At 47.7% G+C, this 23989-nt stretch overlaps 2 protein-coding genes across 10 annotated transcripts in view; both read left to right on the top strand.

Annotated features, from left to right (window-relative positions):
- Positions 1-1121: 1121 nt before the first annotated feature.
- On the top strand, positions 1122-10484 carry LOC107264205 (purine nucleoside phosphorylase). 5 transcript variants are annotated; one of them, XR_003058589.1, is made up of 6 exons: positions 1122-1417; positions 5854-5948; positions 6036-6390; positions 7385-7575; positions 7756-9485; positions 9660-10484. XR_003058589.1 is itself a non-coding variant. In XM_015732213.2 (5 exons), exons 1-5 carry the CDS (start codon positions 1230-1232, stop codon positions 7977-7979), a joined length of 1053 nt encoding a protein of 350 aa, XP_015587699.1. In that variant the 5' UTR covers positions 1122-1229; the 3' UTR covers positions 7980-10484. The 5 variants fall into 5 exon arrangements, 3 of the variants coding, with proteins under 3 accessions (XP_015587699.1, XP_015587701.1, XP_015587700.1); XR_001536866.2 differs by having other exon boundaries at positions 7756-10057; positions 10137-10484; XM_015732213.2 differs by having other exon boundaries at positions 7756-10484.
- A 2959-nt stretch (positions 10485-13443) lies between these two features.
- LOC107264329 (beta-1-syntrophin) overlaps positions 13444-23989 on the top strand; it is a 102069-nt gene continuing 91523 nt past the window's right edge. The window contains exons 1-2 of one of the 5 annotated variants that reach the window (XM_025081179.1): positions 13444-13897; positions 18319-18925. In XM_025081179.1, the coding sequence (XP_024936947.1) occupies positions 18343-18925 (583 nt within the window). In that variant the 5' untranslated portion in view covers positions 13444-13897; positions 18319-18342. Of the gene's footprint in view, positions 14715-18281; positions 18926-23989 lie in introns of those variants that run through there. The other 4 variants (XM_015732478.2, XM_015732477.2, XM_015732476.2 and 1 more) reach the window with 4 other exon arrangements.

Here is a 23989-nt window from a genome sequence, read left to right as displayed (position 1 = left end):
CTTTTGAAAGCTGTGCTCTCTCTCTCTCTCTCTCTCTCTCTCTCTCTCTTTCTCGGCCAGGCGCTCGATCATTGATCGCCGCCTTTAGGAAACATTGCGGGACGCCTCGATCGAACGACTGAGAAGTCACAGGATCAGGAGTATTTCATCAGCCGAAACTGTGCTGGTTCCACGTGTGTACCTGCGCGCACGTAACAGGCTCGTCCAGCTGAAATACCTCAGTCGGATTCGATGACTGTGACGACTCTGACACCTTTAACGCCTGGACATTTTACAAGATTGGAAATTGGTCAAAAGTCAAGAGCCAATTTTCCCAAAGGCCAATTCCAAGTGACGCAAACGCGAAATAGAGCTGGGATGGAATTTCTCAATGATTTTTCGGGAACTCTAAATGCACAAGAGAAAGACACGAGAAAGCCAAAGCGATAGGTGGTCGATGTTTTGCTGTCCACGTCTGTCAAACGTGACAGACCCGTTTCGGCTTAATAGCTCTGATATATAGCAACGGAGGCGAATGCGCGACAGGTCGCGAGATACTCGACGTCGTTGCGACGTCACCACGTGCTGGAAACTTTTTCAAGGACGCTGCACATCGAGCAAATAGTCGGTTATTGAGTTCGTTAATGCGTTGGCGCGGTGCAAGTTTTCTCAATGGCGATCGAACTTTCGAAACTTGTGTATTTTGAGATGCGGTATTTTCCACTTTTCACTGACTAACAAAGGATCGTTCCGAATTGCGAGATAATCCGTGTATGTTGTTTGGTTAGGGAACGGATAACGCGAAATAGCGGCTTAGCTTCTGGACTCGGAGTCGCGAGCCCTGAGTTGCGATCGACCGTAGGCGGCAGGAGGGTCAGGAGGGTCAGGAGGGTCAGGAGGGTCAGGAGGGACTTGGTTAATACACATGGATAATGGGAATGGAAATACGAATAGAGGCCGAAATGGAAAATTCGTACCCGATAATGGTCTACAGTCTACAATCTACTGTTTAGGGTCTATGGGGCAAAAGGCACCAGGCACCAGGCACCAGGCAACAGGCAACAGGCAACAGGCAACAGGCGTGGTACATGCTATACATATACGAGTACAGACGGTACCGTCGGAGATCGAACGTGTCGCAGTCACGCTCGAAACGTTATCCTCGTTGCACGTTTTTTACATCCTACAGAGTCTCTACGAAAAAGAGCACCGAGCGTTTCCACGCGAAATACACTCCTCGGTATTTTAATATGGAAAATCGAAAAGCTGATTACATAAACTCCCGGGCACTCGTGCCCTCACTGAAGCACGCTCGTAGAAGGAGCATTTTCGAAAGTTTTAGTGAAAATCTCGAATTTATCGAAATTAACTGCCAGGAAATTGGAACCGACATCCGTACGGATAGGAATATTACTCGTGCGCATCGTTCGAGAGTTGGGTGAGTTGAAATTATTTTAAAAGAAGATTCGATTGCACTTTTGCGAGCGACGCCTTTGAAAAATCGAAGGTTTCACGTGTTACGTTGCGAGAGAGACACGGACTCTGCGATAAAAGACATTTATGAGAAGACACCGAACGGCGATCCCAGCGCGATAGAGCACGCTCCGTCACGATCGGTTCCACTTTCTGGATTCTAAAGGTATACTATAGGGGGACTCAACGAGAACCACGCACAGACACAGAGAGAGAGAGAGAGAGAGAGAGAGAGAGAGAGTGTTTATTATAGACCAACAGAGCGAGGGAGACGGAGGAATCCCCTCGGCTGGCCGTTCCAAGCAATAGCTTTTGCCAGTGCGGAAGGTAGGATTTGATGCGACGGAGACAATGAGTGCAGCTGTTGGAGGGAGTAAGGTCGGGATTAGCTGACCGTGACGCCATTTGCCAAATTTGTCATTAGTGCTGGCCGTGCTGCCATCTCGGAATGCCTTTAATCGCTACGATCTACTTTGTACAGCCTTGATGGCATCGTGCATTTTTCAGTGAACGGAGTTGCGTCGTTGCTCACTGCTACCGAATGTGATCTTGTGGAAATTGTGCCAGAACATGTCGTGTGCTCGGAAAATACTTAGTGAATCCTGCCTATGCAAAGAATGCCTGGAAAAGTAAGTTTTCTCTCTCTCTCTCTCTCTCTCAAATGATATATCGAGTGTTAGGTAGTAGATTGAGAGCACACCTTACTATGTACAGCCCTAACGACACACGCAACCTGTCGCCTTCGTGGAGGCTGGCACTCTTTGCAGAGCACAATAATAATCTCTCTGTTTCTCGTCGAAGCTCGTTGACATATCGCTTGGCTCTTCTTCGTTTGAGTCCTGCCATTTTCTTCGAGAAATATAATGATATTTACGATACTCCTGGTTATAGGTACTAGGAGAGGGGACGCTTCGAGTCCGAATCTTTCTCATCCCGGGACTTGGCGATCCTTCCTCATTCGCCTTCCGTCGATCAATTTTACGCATAAGAGCCGCGTCGTAACAGAGTCCTTCGGGATATCCAGAGGAAACGCGGAGCTCGCGAAATTTCCTGTGTTGCGTTAACGTAAATGTAAACCAATCGAAGGAGAGACTGCGCCATCTTCAAAGTGACGCAATTCTTTGCGCAACATTCTGGATTTTCGTGTCGAAGCAAAACATCGCTCTCGGTGCCTGTAATCGTCGTTGCAAAACAATGGCCACTCGCGAGGGCATGTGGTAGCAGTGGAAGACGCACGAGCTCCGGCTTGAAGTCGCCTCAGCAACTCACGAGACGCGAGGATTCGTCAATAGTTGAACTGCGCCGGCGGCAGGGGCGAGGGGAAGCGTGAAAAACGAGCGCAAAGAGACGGCTCCTCGAAAAGTAAAATATTTCCGGAATACTCATATTTCTCACGGCATCGTATGTCAATAGCGACCTCGTCATAGTCAGGACAAGTCTGACCACAGGCATGGAGAGAACTCGTGTGGCAATTGGATCACTTATTCGTAATGGGTTATCGTTACGTGCCCTCTGGAAGTTTCTCGCGTTTAATCTCAACGATGATTGGTTAGCTCTCTCGTAAACCGTCCTGAACATTGGTCGCTGGTGGAACTCTTTTTTTCTTTTCCCTCTACCAGCTCGAGTTATAAAGCAGCTCGCAGCGAAAACCGTTCAACAATCCGCGTGTATTTCGAGCGAAACGCAACTACCCTCCAAGCATCGGTACAACCAGAGTACAACGGAATAAGAAAGAAAGAAAAAAGCGGCAGGGCGACAATCAAAAACACGGAGAAATTAAAAAGTGGGCAAGGAAGAGTAATTGGAAATTTGCCGTTTACTTGCTGCTTCTTGGGCTCCTGACTCTCTATTGTCTTTCTTGAGGAAAGAAAGTTGTTTCGTCGAGGTGTTCGAGGTGTTCGAGGTGTTCGAGGTGCGTCGAGTGGTCAGATCAGAATGCCCTTCCGTAACGGAGTCAACGCCCACGATAATAACGTGCAGCTCAAACGACCGAGTGAAAACGAGTTTCTGCATACGGCTGTGGAGCATGCGAGTTACACTACGTAAGTTCTTCGAGCAGTGTGCTACTTGCGCACAAGTCCAGTAAACGTAGTCGGAATGAAAACTCCTGCTACGGATAAGGCAGGTAGGACGAACTCATTTCGGCTGGACGCAATCACTTTTAAATGTCCCCCCTCGCTGACTGTTGGGATCAGGTAATTGCGTAGGGCTGTTGTCTCGGAGTTTTCGTATTCTCAAAACTGAAGAAAACGAAGTGAACGAAAAGAAGATAAGAGGAAGAGGAGGGAGTAATATAGTGAGGAGGGGGGAGGGAGGAGGAGAATCAAGTCGACAGCATCCATGGGACGGATAACGCCTTGACGTTTATTACGCAAGAACACTAGATTTATCTACCTTGGATTTATCGTGTCGAGAGAAAGGCAAACTCTTGTCCCTTTGGAAGTCGCTCGAGGTCTCGGCGGATCCGATCCGAGTTCTCGTGTCCCGGACGCCTATTTATCTTTTCCGTCCTTTTCAGCAGGCGCAGGTCGAATACTTCTTGGGATCGCTTATTATTTGTTGCCTCGACCTCTCTGACAAGCGAGTCTGCTACGTCGATAGGAGGTGCACAAAATACTTGGCCAATTGCCGAACATCGGTTCCCCTTCGCTTCCTCATCGCGATCTCGCAAAGTGCTCAAATATTCCTCTTCTCGCGCTACTCCTCGAGCGCACACAATGTTCTTCCGGTGGTGTTTGGGTCTTTTCGCGTTATCCTGTGAAAGATTATCGTTCACGGCATCTTGCTTAACCGAGATAACGAAGAACGTAACGATCGCTCGATCGGCCGCTGTGCGATTTCCCACTCGTGATGCAATCCGCCGCGGAAAGAGGAGTATCAATGGCCCGTGACGATAATGAAATTGCTCAACCAGCTAATCGTGGCAAGGTTACGTCGAGCTGACACTGCGACGCGGCGCGGATGGGGACGAAGTACCGCGACAGTGTGATCGAGCGATCGAGCGATCGAGCGATCGAGGCTGGCCCTGCCGGTGCAGTGGACGAGGCGCAATTCAAAGTTTCGCGTGGCTCTTGAGGAGCGCCGCTTCCAACAGAAGGAGGAACCAAGGAGCCAAATAGCCAAATAGCCAAATAGCCAAATAGCCAAATAGCCAAGTTCCGAGGCTTTTGTCTTCGAGGCAGAACAGCCAATTACTCCGCTCTCAGTGAATCTGGATGAAGCGCCGTATCGATGAGAAACTGCGCTGGTCTGCGCTCCGCCGTCTCGACTCGGCTTTGTAAACAATCATTTCGAAAACTTTAAGCTGCGATAAACAAGGCCAGAGTCGCCTATAGACTTTGTTGCGTGCGCGTGTGGAAGCCAAATTAAAAGCAACGAACCTCTCGGGCTCCCTGAGCCTGGGCTCAGGCCCACGTCTGGTGCTGAGAGGAGGTGCGCCCTGCTGTCCTCGTAATTCCGACAGCAGAGCGAATCTCACGGGCACCTCATCACTTGACTCGGGAAGGAAATTTAGGAAAACTGAGAGAAGCAAACGCGTCGGAGGATAAGGCTCTGTCGAGTCTCTAGCCAATTGTAGCCACGTTTAATGGTTCATTATCCTGATGTATAGAGGATGACTCCATTAATTCTCGCGACTGTTTCAATCGAAGCGTGACTACGTGTCCCCGCCGGCGCGTCAACTTAGCTCTACGAGTCGCGCTGTAACTTCATTTGGGATGATCGATTACATAGAAATTCGAAAATGTCAGAACGGAGAATAAGCAATTAGAATTTCGACGCTCGCAGTCGCTATGTCCGTCTGGGACGTCCTCCTTCCTTCGGACATCGGTCAGTCAGTCGGTTCGATAGCCAGGGAGACTATCGAGGAATCGACTCGATTGCCCCTTTGCCGATCGACGCCCTCCTCTCTCTGCGCCCGATAACAGAATATCTAATGATTACCTGCAGACTACTCGAAACTCCTTATCCAGACGAATAAGATATATTGCAGCGATGCAACCAGCGGTCTGCTTAGCGAAATCCCAGGCAATACAGAAGAATTGGCTCGGTCGAATGCGCCCGTACGGCAATGATATCGCTGGCTCCTCAGGTTTCGCGAATACGCCCGCGCTCTAATGACCTTTGGTATATACTCGAGTTGATGTCAAAGGGGTTCTGCCGTGTTGCCGTTTCCGCCATATTACAAGGCCAACCTCCGACACGGCTCGAGATAGAACCGTCCCGGAATGCACCAGCATTCCACGCTGAGATGCGTCTACTGATTAATAGGCAGAGCCACCATAAATGATCGGGGGAAGACATTGAACTGACCTCTCGGTCACACATTTATTTGTCCTTAAAAAAGTAGCTCCGAAAGTGGCGCTCACAATCACAGCTGCTCTCACTCGAACACTGTTGCAGGTACACCTTCGAGGCGCTCCAAGAGTCAGCCCAGTACTTGCTGGAACGCGTGCCGATCAAACCAAAGATCGGGATCATCTGTGGATCCGGAATGGGTAAGCTATCCTTATCTCGCGTTCCTCCGCTTCGATCAGACTGAAGAGGAAGCTGACGAGTGATCTCTCCCCTCCTTTGATGCGCAGGTAACATCGCCGACTTGGTGACGAATAGGCTGATCTTCCCATACGAGGACGTGCCACATTTCCCCGTCTCGACGGTCCACGGTCACGTCGGGCAACTGGTCTTTGGTTATCTAGAGGGCATCCCGGTGATGTGCATGCAAGGCAGGTTTCACTATTACGAGGGCTATCCTCTATGGAAGTGCGCAATGCCCGTCAGGGTGATGAAGCTCGTGGGAGTGACGTATCTCATCGCAACGAACGCTGCTGGAGGTCTCAATCCAAAGTTCAAGGTGGGCGACATCATGATGGTGAAGGATCACGTTAATATGATGGGATTCGCAGGAAACAATCCACTTCAAGGGCCAAACGACGATAGGTAAGGTCACCCATATAGGTATAGGTGCACCCATCCTAAAATGGGGCTCGCTACTAAACTTTGACACGCGATGCCTGCTGCAACGTTGACTGCCCTAATCAATGAGAAAATGAAGAAAGCGCAGGAGGTGATGCGCTGTCCGCAAGAAGGCGTTGTCGCGTAAACTTGATCCTATGTATGCTCGAATTAATTTATTTCATTGAAATAACCCCTGAATCGGATTGATGAACTGTTTGCACAGCGACATAAAGAATCTGATTGGCGTTGTATTTACTCAAGAAACTCCGTCCTTCCTGGTCGTCCTCGTCAGAGCTCAGCGACCTTCCTTCGCTTCCTTCGCTTCCTTCGTGCTTCCCCTCCACCCTGACCTCTGACCCGTAACTTGCCTCTCCGACACCTTCCGTTCACGTGGCTCTGCCTTCCGCGGGACTACATGACCTACCCTCTCGGTCGGCGAGCTTGCAAGCGCTCCCTCTTTGTCGCCCTTCCTTTGTCACTCTTTCTGATATTATTAGAGCTCTTCGGATGCTGGATCCACTGGCCCCCCCGAGCAGCAGGCTGCTCGCGTCGCGTGCTTTACGGCCAAATTCTTTTCACGAGATGGATGAGATATGAGAGATAGATGTACTAAGCTGTTGCTTTCTTTAGGTGCGTCAATTCACTGAACGAGGCGTAGCGAACAAGCAAACGAACGCGAACGATCCCATTTCTTTTTTTTCTTCGACAGCTTTCGGCCGAGGTGCGGACTCTCGAAACAGAGATTCCCGCCGAGAGAACAAAGAATGAACCGAATTGAGGAAAATCCCGCCGAAATATTAAGCCTCATACTCATTCGGTACTCTTGGTGCGCCTTGGTTCGCCAGGTATTCGCTCAGTGGAAACGCGCCTTTTGCCGAAATAAAGGGCATTGCCATCACGCGTGATGCTCTAACGATTAGCGGTTAGCGATTCTCCCAAGCGCACTGCTTAATTAAACTGTCTTTCACGAGCACAGGTTCGGCCCAAGATTCCCACCCATGAGTAAGGCCTATAACACGAAGCTCCTGGACGTTGGTGCGAAGATCGCCGAGGAAATGGGTATCTCCGATATAGTACACCAGGGAGTCTACACCTGTTTGGGCGGTCCAAATTACGAGACCGTGGCGGAGCTCAGGATGCTGAGAATGATCGGCGTCGACGCCGTTGGTGAGTAGACGCCGCTCTGAGCTCAGATCGTTACTAAATCCACTAGATCCCTTAAAAGTGCCTGAACTCTTGGATCTCTCGTAGCTATTCCTATAAGTGTTGTTGTTGCATGATGCTGGAGGTATCTGATTCTGGAAGATACTGACGCATAGAGTTAATGTTAATTCTGCGCTGAAATAGGTATGTCGACGGTGCACGAGGTCATTACGGCGAGGCACTGTGACCTCACTGTCTTCGCCTTCAGCCTCATCACTAATCAGTGCATAGTGGACTACGAAGACCTCGGAGAGGCCAACCATGCGGAGGTCGTAGACGTTGGACTCTCGAAGCAATTTGTAATTCAAGAATTCGTCTCGCGCATGGTCCTCCAGATCAAGGAGATTTATAGCGCCGACAGAAAATGAATACGCAGTCGTCTCGCGAAGAAAAGCATGTGATTAAGAGAAGAAGAAGAAAAAGAAGAAAAGTAAGGAGAAGGACGAAGGACGAAGGACGAGGGAAAGGGACAAATCTGAAAAGCACCTGCCTGGCATCGAATGTCGATCAGGTTATCATCATAACTGTGCCAGCAATAGTAGAAGGAGTGCTGCGGAAGAATATCCTGGAGAAGCTGGCGTTTGCGGGTGGCAGGACTCCCGGCACGAGCTCCTATCGCACTATGGGGAACTGCCGCCTGACTACCTGTCAAACTGTAAGAGTCCCAGTCACCCAGTGAGGAGGTGCTGGGGAAATGGGGAAATGGGGAAATGGGAAGATATGGTCCGAAACTTCTTTTCCGGTTCTCATTGTTTTCCGGTGTTATCGTGATCCCGAGAATGAAGAGGGGAATGGCAGCAAAAGAGAAAAAAATAAAAAAATAAAAAAAAGAGGCTTTTGAATCCAGATTATTTTTCGCGTTGCGAATGCTACGAGATCTCGAGGTCGCTGTATTTAATTTAACGCACCGCTGAATTTCTTGCGCGGATGCAGTCTGCCGCGATAACGCGACTTCTCTTTCATCGTAGCAGTATTTTTCTCCTCTCTCTCTCTCTCTCTCTCTCTCTCTCTCTCTCTCTCTCTCTCTCTATTTTCTCAAATTATATTTCAATTTGAGAACTGCCCTGTTTTCCAAATGAGAGAGCGGCAATGGCTCCGGTAGATCCGTAACCTGCGAGTCCTTATCTCAATTCAGCTTGATTCACCTCTGATCCCAATTGATTCGTTACACGTCTTAAGGGGGACGCGAAGCTCCGGTGATGGTTAGGGGGATCGAAGGACCTCCTCAGACTCAGACACCCTCAACTTCTACTACCACCGTCTCAGACTCCTTCCCCGTTTCAACCCTCGCTTCGTTACCTTCATCTCGTTTCCGCGCCTTTCCATCGCTAATGCATCGACGTTCGCCTTCGATAAATCTCAAACCCGAAGACCATATGCCTCTCCAGTTCCCAGCCCTCACCCACTACTCCACCCTCTCTATCTACTACTTATTCTTAGCTTCTTCTCCAGATCTTCATCCTCGTGCTTCTTTCTCTTTCTCTTTAACTTCCTACTCCTGCTGCGTATTTGGTACTCGTCTTCCTTTCATCATTCCGAGACACTAAACTGTAACGAAGAGGAGGGCGACTCCAAATTTAATTTCGCTCGTATCACCTCGACTCTTCCGCATTTTGGAATCTCTTAAATTATTTTGCAGCGTTTATCTCTCTCTCTCTCGCAGCCCTTCACTCTGTGCGCCACTGTCCTTCCTAGGGCCTTAAGGAGGTTGCTGGTAACACCGATTCCAAGGAACCGTGTGATTCTCTGGGAATTGTCTGATCACGTGCTGACAGATTAAACTTTCTGAAAGAAAGTGGACAGAAGGATTCCTCGGAATTTCGAGCGCCTATACCGCCGGTGGGTTCACTCAGAATCAGAATGCTCCTAAAAAGGTAACCGACGATATTCGTGGTGCCATCGATGCCAGCTCATGCTCGCCATACTTACATACTTGTCCCATTTCATTTCTCAAAGGCATCCGATGGTTCGTTCATTGAGAAGCTCGATCTTGCAGACTTCTCTCTTCTCCCGTCCTAATCCTGAACGGTTCTGTTCTTATCTCCCAGACAGGCTGCTCGGACCATCTGAACAGAGGGCGATCGCGTCTCTGGTTGGTTCCTCGTTAGTTCGAGGGTACCTCAGGGTTCTGTACCTGCTCCAGTCCTGTTCCCCGTCTGTACTGCTGATATTGATTCTGTAATGTTGAACAGTTGGAGGGCAAAATATGCGACTGATCTTCAGTACTCTGCTCATTGCCCATGGTTCGCACTGAATGAGTGTGTTGCAAAAATTAATGAGGATCTTGCGCGGATCTGTGAATGGGCTGTGACAAAAAAAAACAACTTGCTCTAAATCCTTCGAAGATGACGGTGATGCTTGGTCACGATACCAGGGTCTTCCAAATTTGCGAATGCTCATTAGTTTGAGCGTGTTGCGAGCATCATTGTGAATAAGCAATGGTCAGGTATTCAGATCTTTACTATTTTTTGGCAATTTTCATTCGCCTAGCCATCTACAGTGACGTGCTATTCTTTGTATCCAAGGAATCCGTTTCGAGGAACTCGCCAGCTTGGCCATCCTCTGGACTTGGTTGTCTCTCCATGTCGAAGTGCAGCTTCTGAAATTTCCTCCATATTATCAGCGAAAGAGCATCGCGCGCAACGTTTAAGAATATAGCTACATGCCTTTCTTCCGTAGTTGTGTCTGGTTATGTTAATTGTAGTCTTTAAGTTATTGTATAAGTTCTCCTGGTTCTTTGTTTTACTGTTAATTTTATGATTATTGCACATATATTATTTATATAATGTATTTGATATTACACTGTTAATATTTCTGATTTATACTAACAGAGTCAGAGCCGTATAGTATAATAAACTCTCTCTCTCTCTCTCTCTCTCTCTCTCTTCCCCTTCATGTCTCTGGCTGGACTTTCGAAAGATTCCTTCCCTCGCTATCCCTGCCACCAATATCACCCCCATTATCCTCCAAAATGCAATTATTATTCGACCGCGGAAAAATTCATCTCCTTCAAGCTGGCATTGCCACAAAAGAAATTCGAAAAAGAAACGTGCATCATAATTGAGGGCTAACTGTAGGCTAATTTAATGCTCTCTTGCCTAATTTGTAAAAAAAAACTTATGACGGAGCTAGCTCGACTTACTACTTTTTTTTTTTTTTAATAATAAACAGCAACAAATTAGTCCAGATAAACCCACGATTCCAATGTAAATCTGCTCTCAATTTTCTTTTGTTTTTTCGTGTTTGAAGGAAACGAAAAATTGTCGATCCGATTCCTTTCTGTGTCGGTGACTCTTGACTCCCGCAGCAAGAAGCTCAAGTTTTGGAAGGTCAGGGACGTAGCTTCCATTTGCAATTGTCAGACAGCAGGCATTCGCTGATGACTCCCAGTCCTTTGTCGTTGCTCCTCTTTATGATAAGCGTCACATCAAGTTATGAAACAACATCGGGTTCTCGTTTCTGTAAACATCATTTGTATAGTGTCAGTCTGTGGTACGAAACAGATTTTAAAGCGCATTGCTTTGCATATTTCTACGCAGTCTTCGATTATTTGGCAGTAATTAATACCAGAACTAAAAACCCATCGGAACAATGTATTTCAGATTTCTCGTTTTAAATTACAGAAATTATTAAGATGCTTTTTTTATAAATTTATATTGACTTTTGTCGAGATGAAAATAATCAATATAGTATATACCAATTTATTTTCCATCGAATATTCTAATTTCGAAGTTTTGCATAGTATAGGATACCTTAATAAATCAAAATAAAACGCTGATCAATAAATCTCAGTGTTAGTAAATCGCGAAACGCACTTGGGGCAGTTTCGGCCGTTTGATCTCTGCAATGATGACGTAAGCGCAACTGATGCCTCTGACAAATACGGGGAAAGCTAGATACAAAATGAAATGGAAGTCTCGGTCCTATTTGATCCTCTCGAGGTTCGGAAGGTGCTGAAATCCAGCCGATACAATTATTTCAACTGACAACACTGGCTACCATTCGTAAATGTCCGTTCGCTCGGAAAATCCCTTTTAATTCGGACTCTATTGTTCATCCGAAATTGAGATATGCCCTTTTGTAATTGCTAATTCCTGAATTGGGTAGGACGTATTTGATAAGCCTCAAGGGCTGCGTGTGGCTGCGTGTGGCCGGGATTAATAGGAATGCAGCATTTAAAGTGCCGATGAGCACCGCGCGTTTCTCAAATCTGTGTTCACGGAATGGCCAGAAGACGATGAATTTGATCGCGTGCCGTATTCCTTTGCCATGCCGAACGTTCTATGGCTCGAATAGTGTTAGGACCTAGGAGGAAAGCGATTATGCAAGGTCTACCTATGAGGCCACCTATGAACTGGAAAGGAAAAGAAATAAAAGTAGTTTCTCGTTCTGGAATAGCCACGTGGGTTACGATTTTAATGGATAATGGGATCGCACCTGATGATCCGCATGAAAATAATATATTTCCATGCGAAAAATGTATGTCGCATAGATTATAATATCATAATTATATTATTAATATATTTCTCAATACAATTTAAAATATGTGTGAACGTATAATGTATTTGAAGATATAGTTGAAACACGCTTGCTTAGTACATTCCAAAATATACATATACAGGTAAGTCTCTAGATGAATTTATTATTGTCCTAGTCGTTTCCCCAATAACGAAAACGCTCTGGCCGGACTCTGAGATTATCGTCGGTTCATAAATTCGATGTGCGTTTTTGACAGATTGAAAACAGAAAAGTCTCTAGCAAGGCACGCGTGTCATTGCATAAAATGTTTGTTAAGTACAAACTTGGCATATGAGGGGTATCGCATTACATATATTTTATGTTTCTATTTTAACATATACTAACGTTATTTTATGGAAACCCATATGTTATTTGCTAAGGTTTGCACTGCCTGCACCTTTCAAAGGAACACATTGAACTCGTGGACCGACTATAGGCATCCAGGATAATGGGTACCCAGCTATAGTACCCAGAGTGGCGCTAATTAGCACGTCCAATTGCTAAACTACATTATGATCCTTGATACACATGTGCCAAACCTGGTGAATCCCAAGGCTTGGACATAACGAGTGAGGAAACATGCAGTCCAATGGTACAAGCAAACAGTTAGACATAAACTTCTTTGGTATTATATAAAACAGTTTATCGACCATTTGGGATAATTTTTGAAAAATTATGATTCTCTGTAAATTATAATAAATACTTTAGCTAATATACCGCAAAACTATGTTTTTAACATTTTGTTTGATATTTTTTCATATTTATATAAAAATAATGATTAATTATCAGTTCTAAGAGAAGCAATGTTCACAAATTAGGCTGCTAGTTCGGTGAGCAGAGTGTCCTCCCTTCCTTTCCTTCCCTTACAGCTGCGTCCTCCAATGAGAAGATGTGCCAGATATATAAAGTGTCACACTCTCCTCGCTTCCAGGAGCAAAAAATTTAAGATATCAGATAGTACGACAAGGATATGGGCAAAGCAAACACGGTTTCAGCCGCAAGCCCACAATGTCACTGACTCAGAATGTTTGGATGATCACGCAAGATTCCTGTTAAATTGTATTTCGATGCATTTTAAGAATTCTTTGTCATAATAGTTTTGTCACTCAAGAGTTGATTAACGTAGTTTTCTAAGGCTCGGAATTCCTTCGCAGTTTTCAGAGGCTTGGGTGTTTCTCGTATATTTTTTGGAACCTAGCTTTGGTCGATAAGGTTGTGAACAGACAGCAAGTTTCAAATATTGCCGCGAGGAACGCTCGTGTCGCTCGAATACTTGGTCCAGACTATAGCGGTTACAGCGCCGGTTGGGCTGTGTAGTACGTGAGTGCGCGCGCGCGTGCGTGCAGCTTGTTTGTAGGGAAGTATGAAGAGGCAGGCTTGCTGGATGGCTGGCTGGCTGGCCTGGCAGGCTGGCTGGAAGACTGGCTGGAGGATCGCATGAGTCGAGCGGCTGCCAGTCGGCCCTGTGCCAGTGCGAGTAGTGCGGCTCGTGACGTTGTCGCGCTTCCCTAAGGATTTTCGCGTCTTCTACTCGACGATTTCCATATTGGAAATGCAGCCGGAAACTTGGCCTGATTCGGACGTCCCGTTACACGAAGGCGTTGCGTCGTTTCCCAGTGCACGTTGATGCCGTCATCACGGCCCGTGTTCATTGCATTTCTCTCTTGTGTGTGTGTCTCTTCTTCTTACATGTGTCTCTACGTACGTGTGCTTCGTGCGTGTAGTTGTGTATGTGCGCGCGCGTGACAAGACGCTCCTTGAAGGATTGGTAAACTGAACTTTGACCTTCCCAGGTTCTACCTCTTTCTCCTTTTTCATCTCTTAATCCTGATGCTGATATCCTAATTCCCCTCCTGCTATTCATTTAATTTGCCATTTGCCTCTCCACTCGAATCTCCTCCGACTACTGTTGCTCCTTTGTCATGCCTTTGGCAGTGTATTAATAAGCAGAAGGTGTGCTCATAAATTCGTGCCAATACTTTAGAAAGACTGCCGATAGTTTGCGTTTTTCGGACGTCGACGGCGGGACGTCGAGTTTTTATTAAAATACTAATGTTGGGCATCGTGTGTCGTGTACGTGTCCTGAGTCCCGCGCTAGTTCCGCATTACTAGTTTAGGTCTTATGTCAGCAGCGGCGTTAATGAGAGTGTTACATGAGTGACGCGTCAGTAGATCTAAGCAGCAAGAATAAAGGCGAAAAAGGGTCGAAGGCCGCCGCTGTGGACATGTCGCAGAGCGAAGGACCGATTAGAGAGACGGTTATATCGTCAACTGGAATGACGCTGGAATGCGTTAGCTCGTCGACCTTAATGACGCAAGATATCTGAGACATCGGGAGATAGAGACTGGCCGCCAAAGCGTTGAGGAAGGAAAAAGGAAAGAGAGGAAAGGAGGCTGTAGGACAGCGTGGATCTGCGCCTACCTAAGAATTCATATGCCTATACACGCGCGGAAAACGGTAAATCACGCCTGCTTTATGAGTAAAAGAGAGAGAACGGGCATTCGGCCGTATCGTTTGCATCTCCTTCTGTCCTTTATTTGCCTTCCACCTTCTTCAGTTGTTCCCTTGATCTCACTTTAGTAAGGTATACCGCACGTATCCCTCTCGCACTCTCTCTCTCTCTCTATGTCTGTCTGCCTGAAGCGTGGCCTTGTGTCTCTTATACTTTATGTCCGCCCTCTCACTTGCCCGAACGTCGAGAATTTCATTTGCTGCGAGATGCACGACAGCCATCGGAAAGTCACGAGAGTCAGTGTCCTCGTGTGACGGTTGAACCGCCGGAAACATGGAGGCTATATTTATTTTTTTCTCTCCTTCTCTCTCCGCGGGACTATCTTGTTAATACTCAACTACAATATTTATTGTCGCAGGTCTTTTTAGTTTTTGTTACTTCTATTTCATTGACAGCTGTGGGTTTTCCATTGCATGTATGTACATACATTCGCTCAGTCTAAGGATCTGTCCTTTACAAAATTTCTTTTACTTGTTCATACATATACCTTATTACGAGCATGATTAGTAATTTTGCGTCACACCGCTATTTTATTGTGTTTAATTTTTCTGTTTCTCTTGTAATACTATTATTTGATGCTATCCACTTATATTCTTTCCGGCACACAGGATATCGGTCCCTCAATCTCATAAATGTATCTCCCTCTTTGTTTGTCTCTGTATTCGTAGTGATTGTGTTATTACTTCGAATGCACGTATACGAATTTCTATTTATTTGCCATGTTGCCTACTGTCTTACGACTCTCGAGGATGCTCGATCTGCTCAACTGAACTCTGAGTATTCAGCTGGCTGTCTAATTGTAAAACAGCCATATTTTATTCGAATTTAGCTGCAGCTTCTCTGTCGAATCGATGAAACCGAGCCCGTGTGCTCCAAGTTCAGGAGGCCAGTGCTCGCGTCGCGTCTAATCGGCTCTGTAGAAGGTCCTGTAGCGAGCACTGTACTATTGTCAATCTATTTTAATGCTCATCAATTTTACGCAGGGTTTCACACTTCTTCCTGGCTTCTTTTATCTCCATACATCCAGCTTGCAATTGTCCTCCTTTCATTGGTAGTTCTGCAGCTGGAAAAATAAATGAGAAATGCTCGAGGTGCGAGCATTGTCCTACCTATTCAGTTCTCGGTCGCCGTGCCAAAGTATTATACATCGGACGCTATCTCGTGAGACGACGTCCCGTACGGAAGCTTGCGCCTCCTGTGTCTTGAAACCCAATGCCCATAGTGACCATCCTACCTTCTTCGGGCCAAGCATACTATCCTGTCGGACTCAGGCATCTCGCACAAAGCAGAGCTGCTGCTGCTAGTATCTGCTAAAACATAGAGCAGATAATTTTTAATCGATGCGCCATTGGACGTATCACTCCCATTCTATCCGTGTTCCCCTCTTTACTATTTTCGCTTTCCTCTCCTCTATCCGTATGATGGTCTCGCACGGTTTTTCAGTGCTTGCACGTGTCTGTTGGCTGGTTGGCCATAAACAAGAGGGAGGAAAGTTCGCCGTTCGCCGTTCGCCGTTCGCCGAGGTTATTGGTTTTTGCAATGGGAGTATGTAGTAGAAGCGCCGGCAATGCAATGCCGCCGCCGGCATCATGTATCCCGATGCGCGCCGCACCAATTTCCACAGACAAACACTTCAATCATAAGCGCTCTACTGCTGTTCGGCTGTTCGGCAACTCTGCCCACGATCGATCGCTTCATTAAGTGGCGAGCATCAATTATTACCAATTCAGTCCACGCTATACTCTCGAATGTTTACCTCCGCGAGCGATCGCAAAGTTTGTCCGTCGTGTCTACTTTCAATGCATTCGTCGACGATCTTCCTTGTAGCTGGACGCCGTCGTCGTCGCCGTCGAGTCCCCGTGGACCGGGCGCGCGCGTCTGTCTCTGGTGCTTCTTCGTCCCGACGCCTCTGCAAGTTGCCTCCTAATTGGCCTCGATTCTTTAAAGGAATTATTAGAATCGCCCGCAATGTCCGTAGGTGGGCCCCAGTATATGTATGTACGTCTCCATTCTCCCTCGCCCCGCGGCCGAGCACGTGCATCAGCAGCCGCGACTCGTGGAGCTCGAAATTCGCAAACGTCCCTTTCGCACGTTCTGTGCTCGTCTTCGGCGTCGCGTTGCTTTGCGCTCGTCCTTTCCTGCGTCATCGCAGCATCCCTCGTGAATTTTACGAATCGTGCGAGCGCACGTGATTCAGAGAAGCAACGCGCTTACCAGTTGCGCAACCAAGCCACGTATACGTATCTAGTATAGTCGGTCCGCAAGTAAAATAGCTTAAAGTGGCAGACGGCAACACGTGTTTCGTCTTAGGGGTTTCCGTAGCGAAATTTCCCAATTGCCAATGCTGCTTTGCTAAAGGTAATCAATGCTCCTCCATTGGCTGACCTTCATTTCTTTGACAAAAAAGCATTGGCAATGGAAAATTTGAATGTTTTCTTCTCTCATATTGTGCTATTTTACTCGTGGACGTGACTGCAGGACGTGAGCGTAGGTGTCAATGTGTCATTGCCATTGCCATTGCCATTGCCATTGCCATTGCCATTGCCATTATATCACCGTTGCTATTAGCAGTATCGGTATAAGCAACAGCAACGCCGCAATACCTAGTGCACACCTGTCATCCCCGTGCCGCCTCCCTTTGTATTATTTAACGAACGCCCGCATGCATTTTAATATACCTTGTATACATGAATTTTACAGGAATAGCCACCCTTTGAATTCCCTGCAGAGCATCACTCGATTCGGTTCAATTCGGATGAATTCGGATCGGTTATCCTGAGCAATCGGGTCAATCGAGTCAATCGAGTCAATCGGGCCAACCGGGCCGACCTGTCCGACCTGTCCGACCTGGCCATTACGCATTTATATTAAATTGGAAATTTACGCGACTGCGTTTGGCCGGTGAAGCCAGGGTTTAGGTGCATTGCGGCGCATGTCTCTCGCTTCCATCAGCCGCTATGTTTCTGCTTTTTATCCTTTTGCGCCCTTCGTCCCTCCAATCATCCTACTTTCTTCCCCGTTCGCTTTAAAACTCCTTTCACCTGCGATTATTCTTGGCGGGTCTTCTTCCAGAGAGCGAGAGAGGAGCATTCGATATATTCTTATATATTCTTAGCTTCCAGCTGCTCCAGCTGCTCCAGCTGCTTCTCTCGGTGCAGCTCGAACCTTGCGCCACATTTACATTAAGAGCCTTCTCAATACTCATTTGCTTTCTTCCACTCGGTTTCTAGCACTCTAGCACTCTTGCTATTCTTCATTTTCTTGGCAAAAGAATCTCTTGAATTGCCCCTCGTGACTTACCTGCGACTGACCGAGGGTACCTTCTGTCACGAACGGAAGGAACCGTAACCTGAGTAATCTGAGTATCGACTCCTCTTTGCATTCCCTAAATTCTCTAGATTCTCTTTATCTTTATCTTTATCTTTATCTTGCTGCACTCGAGAATCGTTAACGTAGAATCAGTCTGGCGAGTTGGGGCTGCCGATAAAGAGAAAGAGTTACGAGGAAAGGTGAATTATAGAAATTTCATGTCTGATGAAGCTTGGTAAAAGAGTGGGAGAGTGCAAGTGAGAGAGCGAGGCATAGAGTAGAGAGAGAGAGAGAGAGAGAGAGAGAGAGAGAGAGAGAGAGAGAGAGAGCGAGAGAGAGAGTTTGAAAAATGGCCTGTGATGTGCAGCGTGCAGCCTGCGAAGAAATTGAAATGGTCGAGCTCAGCGGAACCGGAAGCGGTCAGTCAAGTGGTATGGGAGTCCTGGGGGTCCTGGGGGTCGGGCTAGGTGCGGTGTCCGCGGCGACGTCCTCCGCCTCGACGACGAGCACCACTGGCTCGAGTTCAGCCACGGCGCTGGGACGTGCCGGTGTCCTAGAGACGCAAGTGCGCGGTCAGTGGTACCGCGTCTTCGTTTCCCTCGAAGACGACTACCTCAGCATCTCTCTCGACGAGAGCTGCGAGAACGCCGGCGCGCTCAACGGGAACATCAACAACAACAATATCGACAGCCTTAACGATCCGGACGTGCCGGATTCCGTGGCCAATCAGAAGAGGATCGTTCGCGTGGTCAAGAGCGACAATAACGGCCTCGGTATTTCCATAAAGGGCGGCAAGGAGAACAAAATGCCGATTCTCATATCGAAGATCTTCAAGGGGATGGCGGCCGATGCGACGGAGCAGCTTTACGTGGGTGACGCCATCCTGGCCGTGAACGGCGAGGATCTGCGCGAGGCCACTCACGACGAGGCTGTCAAGGCGCTCAAGAGGGCTGGCAAGGTTGTCGAGTTGGAAGGTGAGTCGATTATTATTTTCTTCTTTCTTGTTTCCGTCGTGCGCCACGTGCGCCCGTCGATGCGTCGATGCGTTCATGCATTGATCTGCCGCCGTCTTGTACTGCACATGTGCTGCTGCTGCTGCTGCTGCTGCGGTAGGCGCGTAAATATTCCTTCTGGAATCTGCGCCCCCGAGTGACAATTACCTCTATGAAGTTGGCCCTCATTTCTGAATATCGCTATTTTGTGCACTTAATCGACAGAACTATTGATGAGAACTATCAGGAACTCTAGAAATCTTCCGGGGGCAAGCAGAAATCAAAATGTTTTTTTAAATTTGCATAACGAGTGGCCAAATTTACAGAGGTGCGACAATTACGTGCGCCTCCAACTGGACGGTCGCTCAAATATATAAATATCGAACCGAGGAGGTTTCGTCTTTCGTCCTCGTTTCTCCCGACAGAGAAAGTTTATCGGCTTTTCATCTTTTTCTATCTACTTTCCTTTATCTATATACGAATCTGCGTTCAGTCTTGAACGCTTTTTTCCAATCTCTGATTAATCGATGCGAAGGAATGAGTGACGTTCGAGCAAAAGGCAACGAATCGACACGACTTATGCATTGGTCCTTGCAAAAAATATGAATTTTGGAGCATGGGCTGCTTTCAAACCGGAAGTGCTTAATATTAAGTGTGATTTGAAGAGAGCATAGCCGTCGACATTGGCCTCGACGGTCGCATCAGTGGTGGCGTAACACGTGGGACAGTCTCCCCGTTCGCTTTAATATTAAATTCCATATATTCCGGGCGTTTCGAGGGAATTCCTGCCGGAGCACCATCCCCGGGGGCTTTTAGCCGGATTAATACAGAGGCTTGACAGTTTCTTCTTAGATGTTCCCTCTATCTTTCATATTTGGCCTTTCGCTTCTCGGCTTCACTCCTTCGCGCTTTCACGTGCCCTTTACTTTTCTCTTTTCACCTTTCAACTTTCACTTTTCACCTTTTCTCTCTCTACTTCCGAGTACCTTTTTAGTCTCGTCCATCCGGCATCGGCAACGACGTCCCAGCACTCCGCCGACTCGGCCTGGAGAGGAACTGGAGTCACACGCCGATACGCTGATGTTGCTCGCGCCCGACTGCACTGAAAGGGGCTTCTCGAAAGAGTCTCGTAGTCTCGCAGACGCCGCGACTCCATGGAATGTCATTCGCTCGGGCTGCCAAATGGCGCGTCTCTTTCCATCCCTTTGTTGCCGCTTTCTTCTCGCCTTCTTGTCCTTTTCTACATTATTATTCCGTATTTCTGTACATTTTCTTTTTTTTCTTTTCTTTTTTTTCGAGTGATGCGACCTGAGCGCAGTGTCGTCGAAAGACGCTTCCGCTGATCGTGAAGAAAGAAAAGTCTTTCTTTATTAACGATTTGAGAGTTTCGTCAATGCCGCCCTCCCCTCCGCCCACCGATCAGCCTGCCCACAAAACGTTTCCTTCCTCCCCCATATCAGTACCTGACTCGACTGCGGCCGAGTTTCCTTGCCGCCGGATCGTTCGAATGCGTCGCGCACGTGAACCGAACGGATTGAATCCGTGCATGGTCCCGTGTCCCCGTGTCCCCACACAGGAGCATCCGTAATGCGATACAATGGGCGCATTGTGTGCTCGGCACGTCCTGGAACGTATCCTGACGCTATCGAATCCGGTTGCTGGTTGTCCGGTGGCTGCTTGATCCTCTGCAAGTTTGCTGCTTGCGTGTTTACGTCGCCTCGAGGCTTTCCTTCTTTTCTCCTTCGTCCTTAAACGCTGCACAGGATCCAGTGTCCAGTGGTGCTGCTGCGGTTATGGGGCTGAATTCGCTTGACTCGAATAGTTCTCTGGGTGAAATGCACAGTAGGCAAGTGCGTAGGGTCGAATAATGTTGCAGATCCGTATACATATAGAGGGACGTACGTTGCACCGTGCATGTCATTAGGTCGACCGGTCGACGCATTACGGCCTCACTGAATATCGGCTGCTGGGCTGAGGCCGCCGGGCGACCCGCGCTTTCGGCGGCGCTCGTGCGCTCGTCACACGTGATTCACGTGATTCACGCGATTCACGTGACGAGGAATGTTCATTAGGAAGCGAAATAACGTCTGCACTGCGGTTTCCGTGCGTCTGACTAATTGGAATGCGTAATTTTAGTGAGGCATTAGCGGATTTGCTGAGGGAGCTTCTCTGCTCGCATGACACTGATCGAGGATCGTGCATGCGGAAATTACATCTTAAATCTACAGTAGCACTGATCGATTTAGGAGACGCAGTCAAAAGAGGGTTTACCAGAGTGAGGCTGGGAGAGAGACGCACTCTGCGACCTTCTGGACCACACAAAATAATAGTTAAGATATCTCAATTGCAAATGCAGTCGGGGAGAAGTTGAAGTGGCGGCACTGTGACTTGGAGTTTATTCGGCCGAGTCAATTCGGCTTCTGTGAAGGCTCATTTGTTAGGTAAGCGCTGCTCATAAATTGCTCTGCTGATTTTCAGTAAAAAGGAAAGAAAGCTGCGTCTGAGCTTGCGTGTGGAACAACCGGGTTTTATTCACAAAATTGTCTTGCTCTCCTGAACGCAGTGAGCTAAGCGAGTGAGCGAGAGAGTCCAAAGACTTTCGTGATGCCCTTTCCGGAAGTGGCAGAAGAGGGGGTTGCGCCTTCCAGGTTCCGCCTAGCAGCTTCCTTCCTGGAAATTCTCCTGGACCCTTCGCGCCGTTAATTCGCCCGGACCGAGCTCACTGTCGATAACGTTGATTACTCGAGACTCCGTTATTCTCGCCCTGGCGATTTAACCATTCAGACAGACAACAGAGACAACCGAGACAACCGAGACCGCTACTCCAATCGTTATTCTTCCTTCAGGTCTGCAGTCCTTGCGACCCAGCACTCCCCTTAGTGTCCTCCAGCTCTGGCTTTCGTTCGTCCCTTCGGCTCTCGTTAAATAGCTACTCCTCGTGGCGCAGTTCATCGGCTCATCGGCTCTTCGGCTCATCGGCTTTAATCTTGCTTCGTCTTTCTCGCGCGGGTGCTGATCCTTTCTTGCGAAATCGCAGCTCTCCAACGCGCCTCCAGCGATCCCCTTTACGATTTAGAATACTTGGGTCGCGTTTCTCGTGGGTGGTTTTCGAGGATTCGAAAAGAATCGTTCGCAAGTCAGGGAACCTGTAGTAAGGGTGGCCCGTGGGTGGGAGCTTCTAATCCATTCGAATTACCACGTAACAGCGCCGAGCGCCCGACTACGAGCTTCAGTTCACTGAACGTGCTCGAGGAATCAATATTTTAATTGGTTTCATCTGCGACCAACCAGCTGATTGTAAAGACGGTAGGATTCCGGTGGTCGACCGTTCGAACATAAATATCCTCCAGGGGTCCACTTCACTGGTTACTCCCTCTGCACTTGCGCCTAATGCCCGTACATCCCATACGTCCCATACGTCCCATACAGCCCGTACAACCTATCGCATCCATTGCTCCTCCGTGGTAGCTGAGCGAGAGGAGGCCCTGCTGCTGCGCCAAACTTTATTTCAATTTTCACTCCGGCCTTCCTTCCTTTCTGCCTTTTATTTGTTTGCCTTTTATTTTCCCGGTTCACGTATCTCTTAAAAATTCTTATAGGTTGGTCGAGTGTAGCACGTTCGTTCCACGCGAAATCGGACTTTCTACTTTTATTCAGAAAAACAAAGAAGAATTTAGCGAGGGGGAATGTCTCGTAAACTCGCATAATTAAGCGATTGGGTAGAACTCGCGATTTTTTCTTGTCGTTATGGGAACTTTTCCTTTCGATTTCTAGTGATTTCTGAGGAATTCCAACAGTGACCGCAGTGACCCCAGTGACCCCAGTGATCAAAAGGACCCGAGTGACAGGTACTTCAGCGAGGATCGCTTTAAAGTCGACGGATGGTTCCCATAAGCAAGAGTCTCAGTGAAGTTTAGTCGTCAGTTGAAGTTTAGCAACTCGTGTAGTCTCTAGGGTGTGATGTGTACCTATAGCATATGCAGATGCAGCGTCGGTAATGCTGTGGCGTCCGTACCGTTTGCGCATACGTAATTTACGTTTGGCACTAGGCACCCACTCGGCCGGCAGACCGCAGGTCGGCTGCCATTTTTTTTATCCTATCCCATAAGGAAACATTTAATGCCACGGCTTTTATCCCCTAGGATATTCCCGGGAGCATTTCTGTTTCCTCCAGCTCCACCGACTCCCCTCGCTAATTTTCTCAAGCGACCACGGACATTTTGCTTCTATTCTTATTTTCTCTCTCTCTCTCTCTCTCTCTCTCTCTCTCTCTCTCTCTCTCTCTCTCTCTCTCTCTCTCTTTCTCGACTACTTGGTTTTCTTTACTTCGTCCACGTGAGATCTCGCACAGGTACGTCTAGTGAGACTGGGCCGAACTTTAATATATTTATATGTTTCACAGCAGCAGATCACGCTTAAATTTATAAAGGATAACTTAACGCTACGGAATGGGCCCAAAATTGCCCTGTGAATGATATTTGCCTTAAAGTGAATATAGTTTGAATCTATGATCCATAAATGATTTGTAATTTTCTAGATTATACCCAGATCCATTTCGGATTTATCCCTCAGTCCGAAGTTGCCCTTCGTAATAAAAGTGAAGTTCGGGATAGTCTCGTTAGACGTATCTGTGAGGGATCTGGACCACATAAAATGAGCAATCAATAATCCGTTGAGTACCTAAAACTTTTAGTCGGGGTCTTCGCAGAGTTCCTAAGTGTCGACGGCCGGGCGCGCGACGCCTCCTCGGACAGGGGCTGGTCGGCTAACAATAAGTAGGCCTTGTGCGCGGACCAGGCGGTTCTTCATTCCGGTCTTTACGGCGTATCCGCATGGGGAACGCGAGCGTCGCGACGACAGCTCTTTCTTCTTGGTCGGCGTCGTTGACGTCGTCACGGCCGTAATTTTCTCGACGACAGACGTGTGTCAGTCAGTGGAACTGCCAGAGAGGCCAAGAGAGACGACTGCCGTATGGAGAAGGGCGGCAAGGAATGGGGAGAGAGAGAGAGAGAGAGAGAGAGAGAGAGAGAGAGAGAGAGAGAGAGA

The sequence above is a fragment of the Cephus cinctus genome, unplaced genomic scaffold (assembly GCF_000341935.2).
Source record: "Cephus cinctus unplaced genomic scaffold, Ccin1 Ccin1_scaffold0168, whole genome shotgun sequence".
NCBI classification, from domain to species: domain Eukaryota; kingdom Metazoa; phylum Arthropoda; class Insecta; order Hymenoptera; family Cephidae; genus Cephus; species Cephus cinctus.
This window is presented reverse-complemented; position numbering and strand designations above follow the sequence as displayed.

Coding starts and splice junctions, on each gene's coding strand:
- LOC107264205 (XM_015732213.2), top strand. CDS start 1,230: ATGGAAAATCGAAAAGCTGATTACATAAACTCCCGGGCACTCGTGCCC. Junction 5,949..6,035: donor CATCTGTGGATCCGGAATGG/GTAAGCTATCCT, acceptor TTTGATGCGCAG/GTAACATCGCCGACTTGGTG. Junction 6,391..7,384: donor CAAGGGCCAAACGACGATAG/GTAAGGTCACCC, acceptor TCACGAGCACAG/GTTCGGCCCAAGATTCCCAC.